The following is a 16553-nucleotide window of genomic DNA, read 5'->3' on the forward strand; positions in this document are numbered from 1 at the left end:
CATATAAACAGCGGGCCTTTGTTCTGGTACAAGTAAAGGCTTGTTAACAAGTTATTAAAAAAGTCTGTTGGATTACTTCTGGGGGAACTGATTGGGGGCAAATAAGCAACACAAGCAAGGAAATTAAATGACCCTCCAGCATTTTTACTTGTCAGTTGTATCCAAAGGATACCATCAAAAGAGTCATCTAAAATATTAACATTAAAATCGTTTATGAGTTTCTTAGTAACTAAAAATCCAACCCCCCCAGAGCCGGACCTAGCCCTGTTGTACATTGGTCTATTCTGGCCAAACCAAATGTAACCGTTGATATCAATCTTGTCGCAGTTACTAGAGCACAGATGTGTCTCCGCTAATCCTATTATTTCTAGTTCCTGTTCGATAATTATGGATGACAGAATTGAATGTTTATCCTGATTGGAAGTCCAACCATTAATGTTCCAAAAGCCTGCATGTTCTCCCTGCCTGTCCTATCGCTCTGCCTGCCCGTACTGCTATCCTTATCACTCTGCTTGCCTGCCCTACTATCACTGTGTTCAAGCATCACGGAGGTACCTCTAATGTGGAGTTTCCCTTTCCCTGAGTTAATATGGTTCACAATTGCACGGATATTGTTACTTGTTCTACGCTGATCTGCAGTTGTGAATTCCTCTATGTATACATTTTTAAAGTTCCTTGAATTTTTTAGCAGTTTTTTTTAATTGAATTGGGTATAATGACTGCGTTTCTCGAATAACGAAGAATAAAAAGCCGAACTCCCGAGGCACTGGGGTGGAGTGCTTCACGCATCACGCTTAATAAAATGAACGTTTCGCGCATCTTGGGAAGTAAAAAGCGGCTTTCACGGGAAGGAAAATATGCAATGGGGTTGTGAAAACTAGCGTACGAACAATACTGTCAAATGTTTTATAACGTTCTAATTACCATTGCAAACGAAACTACAATTACCTTCTCTTAGAGGTATTATTTTTGCAAAATTGAAGGTATTTTCCCCCCATGCACCAGTCCAGACGCCTGAAAAACGCTTGTTCTCAGTCTCTATTTCAGAGTAAGGGCGCATTTTTGTGATAGGGAACCTTCAAAAATTATATGATCAAATAACATGTTTTTATGGAGCTAAGTAAATATTTAGGATCCAATTGTCTCCGTATGTTTATTTTTTCACACAGCACGTCTGATTGAAGCAAGGATGAAGTAACATTAGCCAGCTAGCAACGCTGTCAATGTCTGTACGGTAATCCGTATCAAAATTTAAGGTCTCGGGTAAATAAATTGTGTTCTATAATAAATATCCAAACAAATTTATTTATTTATTTATTGAGGGTGAAGCATGGTAAATAAAAATGTATCTCCCCCTTGGTTCTCAAGTAATGATAATTGATGTAAAATTACTAGATATAATTTTTATTGATTACAAGTGAATAACGTCGGCTTGTCAGAACCTTTACCTACGACGACGACTGGTGTTTCAGTACGTGTGTCTGTGATCAATAATGTTATGTTATCAGATACCACGTACTCTAAATTAAATAGGTGGCATTTTCAAACACAGACACTAATTATTCTGTCGGCCCGTGAATTTATAGGTACATAGGTTTATAGGTATAGGGACGTAAAAGTATCGGGCCCCGGTATCTGTCACCACGTAGATGTCGAAACGTACCTATTATTTGCATGAATTGAGATTTTTTCCTATAGAGCTGCATGGAAAATGTACTTGGCTTTTTACTTACTAAAGGTAACAAAGGTGTTGTGATAGACAGGTGCCAATCAAATTCATACGGTTTAATTCATTTTTGACGGAGCTGTCAAAAGCACACGACTTTGATTGACAGTTTGATAAACAAACGTCAATCACAATTATTACAGTCGATAACTATAGTTGTCCAACATGCAAAGTTCCAGCTCTTTTCACCATTTAATTGACAACATTCAGTTTTGACAGATCCCGTCAAGTAATAACAGCTTGATTGACGGGTTATATAAACAAACGTCAATCAAATTGTAACAGGGACAAGCAGGCGCAGAGACAAAAAATACCCGTCTGAGGTTTTAGTCGTCTTACTCCGTCCTTTAAAGTCAAATGATGTAAATCATCATTTCTATAGCTCAGTTTTTATCTATTATTCTCTTATTTGTTATCTTTTTCAGTGTTATTTGCTGTGCGTGGGAAGTTGCGTGCGTTCCTCACATCGCTCAACCGTTCAGCAATGTCTCTCCTACAAAGTTGCCTAGTTTTTTCAGTCTTATCACGGGTGCATACATTCCAATCATCGGCGTATATAAGGAATGGCAGTAAAAATGCATTTAATAAAGTTTCAAATATTTTCAAACTTAGTAAGCACTGCTAAAATTAATTTTTAAAGAATGTTCTTCATTACTTTCACCTACATGACTTGATTCTTTTTCCTGTCACAAGAGACAGTCTTTGACGATTACATTTGTAAGTCTAGTTTGTTCCTGTTTTTAAGAACATTTTCACTTGGGAAATATAATCGTTCTTCCTCTTTTTCCAAAAAAATTTTTTTCAAAGAAATTGTTGAGAAAAGAAAATTCTGAAAAGTTATTGTGTACTGGGGCTTCTGTCATGGTAACACAATTTGGTATAAAGAATACACGTTAAATTCTAAGGCAATGAATAGTTACATGTGTGCCTCAATGCCAGCCATGGATGTTTCAAGGCACTTTTCATATTGCATCCCGTCCAGTATGGGGGTGAGGGGGGGGGGGGGGGGGTAGAAGGGCGAGGTTATGTTGGGGAGAAGGGAATTATTTTCAAAAGTTATAAAATTGAGGTTGAGCTTTATAACGTGGGAGGACACATTTCTAAGTGAATTATTTATTTGATTTTTCAATCAACAACCAATGTCTTTCATTGTATTGCCTCTCAATCAGTGGGTTATATGAGTAAGAGTAACAGTTATGATTAAAAAAAAAAATTACTACGTGGCTACGGTAGCTGGCCTACATTGCCAGTCCTCTTCATCGGTTAAAATTCTGAAATCAGGCATGATCCTGAAACTTTCTACCAGGAGGCTACAATTTTTACTCCATTCTTTGGCCATTAGTTTCCTTTGGGTTGATATCGTGAAAATAAAAACACTTATCCTTTAGAAATGACGATAAGTTTTAACATTTCAGAGTTGAAAGTTTTATTATTCACCACCACAAAATACATATAGTAGCATAAATTATTTTATAATCATAAATGTATTATTTTTAAATAAAAGCAAAACATAAAGACTGCATGAAATACATGGAAGATGTCTGGTAATATTTATTTCAACACCTCTCTCTCTCTCTCTCACACACAAACCCATACATACACACACACATACATACATACACACACATACATACACACACATACATACATACACATACATACATACACACACACATACACACACAAACATACACAAACACACACACATACACATACATATACATACACACCTGCACCTTTCTATTTCTACAATGACCCTGGAAATTAACAGCCATACTTAAACATCAATAAACAAGTCAATGAAATAAAGTTTCCATTGGCAGATACACCTTAATCAACTACAGGATCAGAGCAGCATGTCAACCCCCTACTAGCAGATACAAACAGCCGTGTTTGCCATGTCACTGGACTAATACCACACTGGGCAGTGTGAGGACAATCATGGCAAACTGGTTAAAATGGCACTATGATTGCTCAATTTAATCTTTGCTCATTTGAGGAGAAACCTTATTGGCAATGAACATGAAAAGCAGCTTTTGAAAGCACCAGTATTTGCACACTGTGGAATTATGCCAGTTGGCTTAAAGCTAGGACCCAGTAAAAAGTTACTACAAATCACAACCTCACTGTTTTAAAAGTAAATTAAAACAAACAAGTAAAATAAATATGAAACCATTTCCACTTAAAGCCTAAAAATGCTGTCATCCTTTGAGAATAAACAAAATATACCCAAAGCCATGACAGTTAAAGAAGACCTATAGTTATTAACCATAACACTAATGTACTGTTACATTAAACGGACAATTTGTGAGAAGTGGTACCAACATGAACTGCCAGCACAAAGCCGACTCATCTCCCAATCTGACCTTGAAAAAGGTCAAGGTTACCTCTGAGTTCAGATCCAAGTTCTTCACATACCACTACTATTTAACATATATACGGGCAGTAAACATAGTCTCATCTTCATTGAATATTCAGCAGTAGTAATAAAAATAATGTCTCTTGTAGAAATGTAGCTTCTAAGTGGACAGCACAGGGTAATATAAAGGGATTTGTTACCCAACCCCATACAGCAGACATACTGGAGCTCTTACAGAGGCCTTTATATCACTGTAGTGTACAAAAAAGTAACTTTCTTATATTACCTGCTTAATAGCTTACATTTTTTCTAAAACACTTTTCACTTGATCTTCTTCTGAATATGTGAAATTAAAGGGTGTAGATACAAGGTACCCACTCCATCTGCTAGGACATCTATCAGTAGCTACCCGTGAGCTTGGTGGGCAACACATACATGGATGTACTTCAAAGATTATCAGTACTACCTTGTATGATTATTGTAAAGTGCATGTAACATGTTGATACAAATAACTGTACAAGCTTTACTTAATGTACTCAAATTTAAAAAATGAAACATTTTGTTATCTGCTACATGACATAAATCATCTTCCAACAGTACAGTTCAACTACCTGGATATATCTATCAACCAGCTCATACAGCTCAGTTCCCTGTAATACTGGGTCACTTACTTATATACCAAACTAACCCTAATACTGCATGGGTAACTAAATACAACCCAGCAGTAACTATGAACTAGCTACAGTTAATAAAAGACAAAACTATCCTTCAATTATCCTATTAAAATGAGCTTGCTTATATACATGTAATTACTGTTTTATGGATGAATAACAAGCTATTAGAGTATGACACAAATACCACAACCTTGAAGACACAGGAGACTCAAAATATATCAGAAATCAATTTAAAAGATAAAACATATAAAGATATTCTTAAATGATGAGATGATGGTTCCCATAGAGTTTTTGCTGGGATACTAGAAAGATGCCTTAAGTGAATGCCTGATTTAGGTTTTCAAATTACCAAGACCATGTAAGGCAATCCACCATTCCAACCATCACCCTAAACCCTAATTATACATGCACTATACAACAGGAGGGCTCCTTTCAGAGGTGAGAGGAAGAAGATTGAATAGCTGTAATAATTTGGTGTTTGGGTGGAGGAGAGACATGGAGCAAAAATCTTGTATTTGTGAAGAGGCAGAGAACAGGAGCAGGGAGCCCAGTGAATTAGATTAAAACAATGTAGGAATGTTAACAACTCTATCACAGTGCATATGTTGTTTATAATGGAAAACATTTTAATCTCTTTAAATTGATAAAACTTAATAAGGTTTTGATCATCTGTTTACGTATATTGAAGTTCTGAATATAATGATCCTTCTGAAAGCAAAGATGCTGTTTTCCCATTATTTTTAATATTATTTTGTCATTACAAATAACTGGATAGCCTTTCTAACTCTACAATATTATGTGCAAAGTCTTACCATTAGTAATGACACTCATTTTTCTTTCAACTCATTTATTCCAAAAATTTAAATATTTCTTGGCTTATAAATATACTTACTCATACAAAAACAATCTGAATCAAACAGAACTACTCAGAATTTTTAAAGGAATTTCAGAAAATCATAAAATTTTGTTACTCTTTTTAAAAATACCACTTCTGTTTTTTTAAATCTGTTCCTTCAAATGCCATAGCAGCTGTAACTTGTCCACTGGCACCAAGGATCAGAAGTCACAAATACATGTACTTAGTAGCTAACTCTTTCAACTAACTGCTTTCTGTTGAACAGGCACAAGCCCAGGTTTTAGAAAAAAAAACTCTGAACATTTATTGTGGAACCAAACACCTTATGTAAATTTTGGGGGGTTAATTGCTGTAGGGTCATGTAAAAAAGCAGAATTCCGTGATTGTGCGGAAAAAGCTCATGTCTGATTGAATCATGATTTTTTTGGGGAATAAATAAGCCTAAGATTATTAGATTATAGATTAGACGAAATTCTAACTGTTCAGAGTTCTTCTTTTAGAGATGACTAGGTAATATGAGATCTACACGTATTGTGGGCTGATTGTTCTTGAATCAGTTGAGAGTTTTACCAGTAGCACCCAGCAGACTATCCAAGTTAAGCAGACCTACAAAGCAGAAAATGTCTATGTGCATGACTGACTATGCCTTTTTCTTCTAAAGTAAACATGGTTTCTTTTCTATTAGTCTTTGTTCCACCATTTTGCCACATCTTTCTATAGCAAAGTCTTGTCCCTTGGTGCTATGTTCATTGTGATCACTCTGGATGTGTACTTAGAACCCTCAAATCTGGAATCAACAGAACAGCAATACATCAGTGATGGAAAAAAAAACAATGAGAACCCTTTAACTGCGTAACATAAGAAATTTCTGAAGCTGGACTCTACAAAAACTGCAATCAAAGAATTCAGATATCTTTCAGAATCATATGACCTTAAAACAAAGAATGTGGCTCATTACATTATAACAGGCATCACTGGAAGAAAGCTAGAATATCCTAAATCAACCACCACATAGTCAGCAAAGGAAATTGGTCAATATATCTGCACGTCCACAATACTGGGTAACAATTATGGATTATCATCTTTAAAAGTCTGTCTGAAATGAGACTAAGTAAATTAGCTTTATCCAGTTCCCACTTTTTGGTGTGTAATTCACCAGATGATTTCATGTCAAATTAAAATATTGCAGTCTTTTTAGATCTAGTGATTATACAGGAAATGTGAATGGTTTCAATACATGACTGATATAAAAATAAAATGAGAATCAAATTTTACCTGGTAGCAACTTTCACTTTAATGAAGCCTTGTATTGAGACAGGTTCTGAATAAGGTATCCACTGTATCCCCATGTCTTCCTCTTCTTCAGCTTCATCTTTTGCTATTGCATAAACAATCTGTAGTCCAGGGAAAGCACAATTGGCATAGAGTTTGCCTGACATTACCCTACAAATATAATAATAATTAATTGGCATAGAGTTTGCCTGACATTACCCTACAAATATAATAATAATTAATTGGCATAGAGTTTGCCTGACATCACCCTACAAATATAATAATAACTAAAAAAGCACTCCGAGAACCAAGGCAGCGATTTTTTATTAGTATTGATTATTGATTGATTATTGACTGCATCACCACCAAAAACTAATCATTTCTAAGTTAACCCATTTCCGACCTACCCTGAAAATTTCATCAAAATCGGTCCATAACTTTTTGAGTTATGTTGATGACAAACAAACAAACAAACAAACAAACAAACAAAGAAAAGACAGACAAACAGGGGTGAAAACATAACCTCCTTGGCGGAGGTAATTAATTGGCATAGAGTTTGCCTGACATTACCCTACAAATATAATAATAATTAATTGGCATAGAGTTTGCCTGACATCACCCTACAAATATAATAATAAATAATATGATGATTATCTTTCACAAATCATTTGTAATGATCAGGGGTGGATCCAGAGATATTTTCTGATAGTCTTCCAAATGTACTTTGTTGATCCAACCTCCATTTTTGACCCTCTTCTGACAGAAAAAAATTAGAAACTCGTCTATGTAAATTTGAAAATCTGATCGTCTTTTGGAAGACCCAGAAAATGGCCTCAATCCGCCCCTGTTGATATTTAACATTTTCAAGTATAAATTATAAAGCTGGGAGGGGTTGTGTGTAGAAGGAATCAGGTTCATGTATGGTTAGAAAAATATTCTTAAATATTATTCATAGTTTAAAAATGTTAAACCTCCTGTTCCATGAAAATGTGACTAGCAAAGGACTTTAGCCCCACAGAAGTTCAAAGTCACACCTTGAAAATGCCAAATTGTGAAAACTGAACATTTAAAAAAACATGCAAAATTTTCAAGGCTAGTTTTTTCGACGTTGACCTATACATGCGTTATATATATTAGTCCTGTATCTGTATTGTATATATGCTGGGAAAAATCATAACTTTTGAATAAAATATCTGATCAATCTGCTTTTTGAAACAGACCTGTATTTTATAAATTTGCATCAGTTTGAAGTCAAACTGTTTTTCAAGTGCACAGTGCCAACAATGAGGGACTCCGGTGCTGGCTTTCTGTACAGACACAATGTTGGTTGACACAATGATTGCACCACTGCTATCTGCATTAATATGACAATGGTTAGGATAAAGCGCAATGCGTGTCAAGAGAGTGTGTTAGATGTTACAGAGACTGGTACAAAACATACCAGGTTTGACAAAAAGATTACAGGTGAGAAGCACATGTGGCACTGTCCCAGGTGATACCATGACTGGATCATGCTGCATGACAAGAGAATGTGTTAGGTGTGACAGTGATTGCTACAAAATATGTCTGGTTTGTATGTCTTACTTGACTCCAGGAGGAGGCAGTCTGTAGGACACCTGCATCATGTCCAGTCGCGGCAACTCCTTTTGGCCGAGGGTGTTAGCAAACAGCTCCCAGGCTCTTCTCTTGGCTCGTTCTCGACTCTCAGGATTAGTGACCAATTCCCAAGAGTCTTTGTGCCAAGCTCGTTCTGCCAGGGCAATGGCGCGAGGGAAGAGCATGCTCTCCATCTGGTGGTTCATACGGACTGTCTCTGACCACAGGCAAGCCTCCATACCTGAAATAACAACATAAACTACATGTATGTTTGATGGAACGTCGCTGCCTAGTCCCACACTTCCCCGCATAGTCAGGTCTACCCTAGGGTCCCAGCACCCATGGATATACCAGCACCTACAACATTGATTGGACAGTGATTGTTCAAGGTGTTCTCCGTGAGGTTTACCAGCCAAAATGAATTTTCCTGGGGTAAACAGCACTTTCTCCTACTCATAAATCATTGCTTGACCAAATCCTACATTTGGACAGAATCATCCATCCCCAGGGACAGGCCCCCCAAAGAGATCATCCATCTCTAGGTACAGGCCCACCCCCAGGAATTATCCATCCCCAGGTACAGCCCCTCCCCCCCCCCCAGGGATCAGCCATCCCCAAGTACAGGCCCACCCCCAGGGATCACCCATCCCCAAGTACAGGCCCACCCCCAGGGATCATCCATCCCCAAGTACAGGCCCACCCCCCAGGGATCATCCATCCCCAGGTTCAGGCCCCCCCCCCCCGGGATCATCCATCCCCAGGTACAGCCCCTCCCCCCCCAGGGATATCCATCCCCAAGTACAGGCCCACCCCCAGGGATCATCCATCCCAAGTACAGGCCCACCCCCCCAGGGATCATCCATCCCCAGGTAGTGGCCCACCTTCCAGGGATCATCCATACAGGCCCACCCCCAGGGATGCTAGAGTAATGCACTATTGTTGTTGTTCCTCAAGATAAAACATACATGTTCATTATTGCTGCATGTAAGATTTGTTCATAATAAACTTGTAAATAAATTGTAGATCCATAAAAAGAAAATTAATTCACCAGCCATCCAAAGGTCTCCACAACCATGGATAGCTGTGTCACTGTTTTGATCTTGACTATTGATATTCAACATTATTACAACACCACCAAAATTCTTCACCCTGCCTCACCCACACACCCAATCCAGCCATAATTCCAAGAAGCCATGTCTATCTCTGATGATAGGGCCCCAAAGTGTCAAGAACCTCATACTACTGATCCTGGAGAACATGGTGGAAATTATAGATGGGTGGACAGGACAACATGATCCCAAACATTTGTCACAAGTGTGGGGATAGTTACATAATTTATACTTGTATAATAAAAGCTTGGACTTTTGCCTTTGTCAACTCCAAGCTGTATTAAAACTCCAGGATATATATCCAAAACATTTGATATTAATCAATTTTTACAATAGTGACAAACTTTTCTTCCAAGATTTTACCCATGATACTTATTGTGCAAATTCAGAAGTCTACTTTCAGAGGCAGAAGTTATGAAAATATGTACGCTGGCATCTGCAGTATCATTTCAGTAAAATGTTTTAAGAAGTCAGCTACTATACTGCGTGTACAAAGTTTGCAGATAAGCCTGCTGTCCACAATGGACCATTCAGTTTTTTATGAGTCTCCATTTATTATACTTTTGCAACTGTTCAGCTCATCAACTTTGTTAAAAAATGATATAGTTATGTCTTACCAAATTATAACAAGTCATGAAAACAGTGTACAGTCGATGACAACCAAATACAGCCACTTTATTACCAATACTTTGTTCTTACCTACTATGTTTTCTGGCTTTTCCAGTTTGGTACACTGAAAATCTTTACAGTATTTCTCCAGAGTCAATTTGTTTCCCCACAAATCTTTATCTAAGTTTGCCCACAGATCATCAGGCATGAAGCCAAACACACGCTCTGTGTCTGTGTAGCGAGTTGCCCAGTAGAAACCACGTTCCTCTGGGTCTGGCTCGTAGGCGTGGTCAAAGTACAGGTGGGTGGCCTGGGTCATGATGACCTGAACAGTGGAAGATACAGAAAGTGATTGACATCACTCTATAGCCTACTTCCTTGCAGCGCCACCACGCAGGTGTATCTTAAACTACATTCACACCAGTATAAGATCTGTGTTAAAACTAATAAAATGTAATCACTTTTTTAATTGATCAAAATGACTTTTAGACACATATATGAAAGTTTAAATCCATTTTTCAACAATGTATTCCTTTAAAGTATACCAATTACTTGTGCCAGTTTCTTGAACAACAAAAACACACACACACACAAAAACTGTTTGCCAAAAGCCCAAGTTGAAATTGGCTGAAACAAAAACAGCGCTACACCCAAAACTCAGACAAAATTTTGAGAGCCCTGTAGAAGTGGGTTTCCTCAAGTGTTGACATGTGTGTCCTTGTCTATAAAATACCTCATATCCTGCATTTGCCATGGCATAGCCCCTCCCTGCAGCTCCCCACTCCCAAGGATTCATCCAGGCATTGACACGTGGCTGTTTGTTTGGTATGCTGCTCCTCTCAAATGGCTTTTCTTCATGAAGCATGCCATCATCCCAGGTGGTGATGTCAAGGTCAAGGTCAGCTGGAAAGGTCAAATACTGTTAGATTATTCTTTGATTTCACAAGAAGCTCCTACTGCATTAGAAACTCACTGGTGAAATCATCAGTGTACTACATCATGGTAGTGGTGCACTGGTAGAATCAAGCAAATTAAGAGGAAAGAAGATGACCAAATTATACTTTTGTAACATCCTTTGGCCTGCCTAAAGGGCTGAAAGTTTGACAACACTTTTCTGTGTAATATCAAATACATTTTGCATTAAAAAGCAATTAATATCTGCACATTCAATATTCTGCTGGTGTATCCTCATTATAAAGTAAAGTTATTGTGGTGGGGACAGGTAGGGGTATTTCTGTAGTACTTATTATAAAGTACTGTTATTGTGGTGGGGACAGGTAGGTGTATTTCTGTAGTACTTATTATAAAGTACTGTTATTGTGGTGGGGACAGGTAGGGGCATTTCTGTAGTACTTATTATAAAGTACAGTTATTGTGGTGGGGACAGGTAGGGGTATTTCTGTAGTACTTATTATAAAGTACTGTTATTGTGGTGGGGACAGGTAGGGGTATTTCTGTAGTACTTATTATAAAGTACAGTTATTGTGGTGGGGACAGGTAGGGGCATTTCTGTATACTTATTATAAAGTACAGTTATTGTGGTGGGGACAGGTAGGGGTATTTCTGTAGTACTTATTATAAAGTACAGTTATTGTGGTGGGGACAGGTAGGGGTATTTCTGTAGTACTTATTATAAAGTACAGTTATTGTGGTGGGGACAGGTAGGGGTATTTCTGTAGTACTTATTATAAAGTACTGTTATTGTGGTGGGGACAGGTAGGGGCATTTCTGTGGTACTTATTATAAAGTACAGTTATTGTGGTGGGGACAGGTAGGGGCATTTCTGTGGTACTACTGTAGGTCTAGTAATACATCCCCTGGTCAGGAATGAGAACTAAATTGTTATTATGTTTTCAGAATCCCTCACCATCCATGTATCTACCAACAAAAAAAAAAAAAAATATGTGTTTGTCATCTGTATAGTATGCAAATAAAACCAACACAGTGAGAACTTGTATATGTACTGGTACATGCAGGTTACAATTTGAAACAGTGCTAAATGGCAAAGTATTCAGTGTTAGGGGTGTTTTGCTAGCAGTATAATATATGTAAGTAAAGGTTTTTATACTAACAAATGTCACTTTTTAAAAAACTGATAGGCTAAAGCATTTCTGTAAAAAAGTGCTAGAACCAATAAAGATGATAATTATCATAAAATGCCATTTGTTTTCAGAAAAGATTTATTTTATGACAATTACCAGCAATTTTGGCCACTCTCCTCACAAAACCCTCCTGGATTTCTTTTCTCTGTCTCCCGCTGCAGGCGGGCGACCCCTCCCACACCCCAGCTGGCACCTCGTCTCCACCAATATGAATACGCTTCAGTGGCGCCACCTCCTGGTGAAGCTTGATCAGACCTTTGATGACTTCCTCAACAAAACGGAAGGTTGACTCCAGGCAGGGGTTGACGACGCCATCTGTAAACTTCTGCACAGACTTGTATTGGGATGTGTCTGCTGGGTCCCTCAGGCGAAACTCTCCTAGAGACCAGGAGAGAGAATATATTTTAATATTTAAAATGTTAATACTATACATCTAGATACAGATTAAAATATGATATCTTTGAAGATTCATTTTAGAAACTGTCCCAACCACAGGAAAGCCTGGTGCAATGACGATGCAGGTTTCCAATGCTATTACACTGTGTAAATGTGGCTTGTTCATACACTTTTATTATACCTGAACACAACATGCCTATAATTCTGTGTGTAGACTGAAAACAGATGTAATGTTCATCATGTGATCACAAGATAACACAAAGATAAGCTATGACACAAGTCAGGCTACCTCTCAGCTCCAGCTCAGTACTTAGAGACCATACTCTCACACTTGCCTGCTTCTTCGGACTTTCCTGCCTTCATCAATCTTGCATAGCGTGCTTCCATAGCCCTGACAGCAGCATGAGCATGGCCTGGCAGGTCAATCTCTGGAATAATCTCAATGTGTCTATCTGTAGCATACTTCAGTATATCTCTGTAGTCTGAGGCCGTGTAATAGCCTGATCCACTGGACATGTCATGTGGTCCTGAGCCCAGCTGTGGAAGGATGCCCGTCTTCTCAGACAGGTCATGCCTTCTCCGCCCTCCTATCTACAGTGAGAAATGAACCAAGACTTGCATCAAGTGTAGCTTTAAAATAATAGCAACTCCGTTCTCTCATACTTCATATCCCACATCCCCCCCCGACTTCTCATAGGATTTGAAATTAAGTAACCTTTTATTGCTTTTATAACTAAGGAATTCCACATTTTGAACTGAAAGATTTTTACTGTGTTGCACTGTGGTGTTTTTTTCAAAATGCAATAATGATAGATCTAAAAAAATCAGACAGTTTCCAGAAAACAACTATGTTACCAAACTTCATGAAAAACTCTAAAGCTGGAAACAAGAGGAGGTATGTTAATCTGTTCAACTGATTGCATTCAGCAAGAGTCCCCATGGAGTTGGATCGATCTGCATAGAATGATTGTTCGAGCCTTTAATGTTATTTCTCTTACATCTGTCACTACAATGTTGCAAATTACTCTTCCTTTGTAGAAGATTACCCAAAACACAAGATGTGTAAATTTTGTCAGAAACAATGCATATCAGGCATTGGTTTTTGGTCATATATGCCTAAAATGTGAGGGGTGGTGTTGTTGCTGTTAAGCACAGCTGATAACTGATATCACATTGTAGATGACCAAAGGAAATTATAAAAAAATTAATAATAATAAAATAAAGGCAACCAATCACCTCAGTCAGCTCTGGAAGTTTCTCAATTTCAACTCTCCAGCCTTCATCATCAGACAGGTGCAGGTGAAGTTTGTTCATTTTAAACATGGCCATCACTTCCATGACTGGATAAAGATCCTCTGGCGGAAAAAAATTTCTTGCCACATCCAGCATTAATCCACGGTGTATAAAGCGAGGTGCGTCTTTCATCACAATGTGTGGCACGGCCCCCTCTTCATTCATCAATGCAAATAAACTCTGCATTGCATAAAAAGCCCCTGGACTTGCAGGAGCCACTATGTCAATTCTGGACAGCCTTCCATTTACTGTGAGGCTGTAGGATTCTGGGTGATTCTCCACCACCCTGCCATCTAGTTTGATGCTGACACTTCCCTGGGCAACCCTGATCACTTTAGTGGCTGGAGGAGATCCCGAGGATAACTTCACACCCATCTCATTCAGTTTGTCTACAACATGGAGTGATCACATTAGTTATAGTCATGATCCACTAACCACAAAACCAACCTATTTATTGATCATATGACAGAAATGTGTTTGTTTTATTAAAATAAACCCTTGAAAAGTTTTCTACAGCAGCAAGTTGGGATCAATTAAATTAAATTTAAGAAGTAGCTATTTTTTTTTTAAATTTTACACTAATTGTCTGAAATTTGTAAACAAGTCCAAACAGTTGAAGTCCCAAAGTCAAAATTAAACAACAGTCATCTTGAACAAACTATCACCAAAAAAACAATTTATCCACCATTTTTTAAATGAGCAGACATTCTTTTCTTTTATTTTGTTTCTAGAAAATACTATACAAGGAACCTGTTGTGACTCAATTACCAACAAAGACTGAAACATCTAGTTCCTTATCCATGGCCAGCACCCAGTCTTGATACTTAAAGCTGATCAGCCTCTTTCTGTCTGCCCTCAACTCTACAGGGGTGGGGATCACCAGCAGCAACCCGTCTTTTCTATATTTTATTTTGTCATTCTTCTCGTAGCGCTGGCTAGGGGTGAAGGGGTTAAACTGGTCCTGTTTTAAACGCTTGTATTGCTGTGGTCTGCTGAAAGGGGCCACAAATGCCAGGGTCTCCCCAGCTGTGCACTGTATAATCTGTGGTTCATGTCCTTCAGCTGTCACATACCTACATCAGAGATCACATTAACATTCATAATACTAATACTTAAACAATCTAATCTTATTAAAACCTGAACTAGACCTGTCATGGATGGAGTACCCTCTGTAAGGAAAATTGAATCCAAGTTTTTAAAACCTAGATATGCAAACTAAAAAAATAGAATAAAAACATACAGCAGGACTTTAATATGCTAACCATGGCTTGCACTTACCAGTTGGGCATCACATCTGTTTTAGCTACAGACCATGCCTGACAATCCAGCTTGATGACCACCTTCTCACCTGGCGTGATCTTAGTATCTGTTAAAGGTGTTAAACAAAACAGGTGCCCTCCAACATGATATAACTTGAATCCTGATCCTCTGATCACATATCCCTCTGGGTATGGCCACTGTTTATTCTGTAGCATGAACACCATGTAAAAATAAATGGACCACGTCCCAGTAGCAGTTATGGTAGCTTCACCTTCATTGGTCAGTGTCACCTGCACCTTGTGAATTGCCTTATCAATGTCATCTATGGTCCCAGTATTGTCCACCACTTCATAGTACACATCAAGGTTGTTGGAAATGTATCTGAGCATTTCTTCTGTGCTTCCTGGTGGGATATCTGGTTCTACTCCTGACAGAGAGCAAATAAAGATAAAAATAAACTTTAACATAAATATCTGTTTACAACAGACTCTATTCAGTACTCAGTGCTTACAATAATGTGTATGCAGTATTCCCCTCCCACGTACCCTACAACTCTAATTTTTAAAGTTGATATCAAAATTAACTGATGTGATGACTGATCAATTGTCTTGTGAATATATATATTAGTTTCAAAATGTACTAACTAATTCTATTTTTAAAAGATATACTCACAGCTCTCACACATCTCCCCCCCCCCCCCCCCCCCCACACACACACACACTACATAAAGTGACAAGAAGACCGCAAACAAACCTTTATTCTGCGTTTCTTCTGGTTGATGGTGCATCGCGCCTCCCCCTTCTTGACTACTAGCCGATGCGATGTGTGTTTTTACTTCGTCCTCCCCGCGGGATATACCTGAAATTTTGTATAGGATATAAATAACCACAACTGCTGCACATATTTGGAACGCTCTGTTTGGACCGCAGCGGAGAGATGGAGGAAGAAGTCGACAAATCCGTAATAAATAAGGCGACATCTCAGTCTTTGAAAAAGTGTTCTTTTGCAGATATCACCTCGACATAGTACGATGTTTTATCTGTTCCTCCCCAGGTAATTTATTGCAAGTGCCGTGCTGTGCAAGGTCATCCTTTCACGTTTGTACATAATGTGACCGCTAGATGGCACTAAGATCAATATGTGACTGGCCCAGAGAAGTTGGCTCTGAACACTTAAAAAATGAAAGTAAAATATAGCAACACAAAGTAACACAGATGTTTCATATTGCTGTCTTTTATTATTTGAAACACGGGAAGAACTATATGTATTTCGAGAAAAGAGACATTTTACCAGCATATAGT

The 16553-nt window shown here is 38.2% G+C and overlaps 1 protein-coding gene across 3 annotated transcripts; it reads right to left on the reverse strand.

Moving 5' to 3' along the window:
* Positions 1–3135: 3135 nt before the first annotated feature.
* Positions 3136–16371, reverse strand: LOC106171729 (uncharacterized). 3 transcript variants are annotated; one of them, XM_086995479.1, is made up of 12 exons: positions 16269–16367; positions 16006–16110; positions 15271–15679; positions 14761–15065; positions 13936–14381; positions 13035–13290; positions 12400–12681; positions 10935–11104; positions 10292–10526; positions 8472–8724; positions 6891–7058; positions 3136–6402 (listed from the first exon to the last, which is right to left on the reverse strand). In XM_086995479.1, exons 2-12 carry the CDS (start codon positions 16037–16039, stop codon positions 6330–6332), a joined length of 2631 nt encoding a protein of 876 aa, XP_086851605.1. In that variant the 5' UTR covers positions 16040–16110; positions 16269–16367; the 3' UTR covers positions 3136–6329. The 3 variants fall into 3 exon arrangements, with proteins under 3 accessions (XP_086851605.1, XP_086851603.1, XP_013407630.2); XM_086995477.1 differs by having other exon boundaries at positions 16006–16370; XM_013552176.2 differs by lacking the exons at positions 3136–6402; positions 6891–7058 and adding an exon at positions 7413–7458 and having other exon boundaries at positions 16006–16371.
* Positions 16372–16553: the final 182 nt, after the last annotated feature.

This window comes from Lingula anatina, chromosome 9 (genome assembly GCF_051362555.1).
Source record: "Lingula anatina isolate TDL-2025a chromosome 9, LinAna3.0, whole genome shotgun sequence".
In the NCBI taxonomy this organism is placed as follows: Eukaryota; Metazoa; Brachiopoda; class Lingulata; order Lingulida; family Lingulidae; genus Lingula; species Lingula anatina.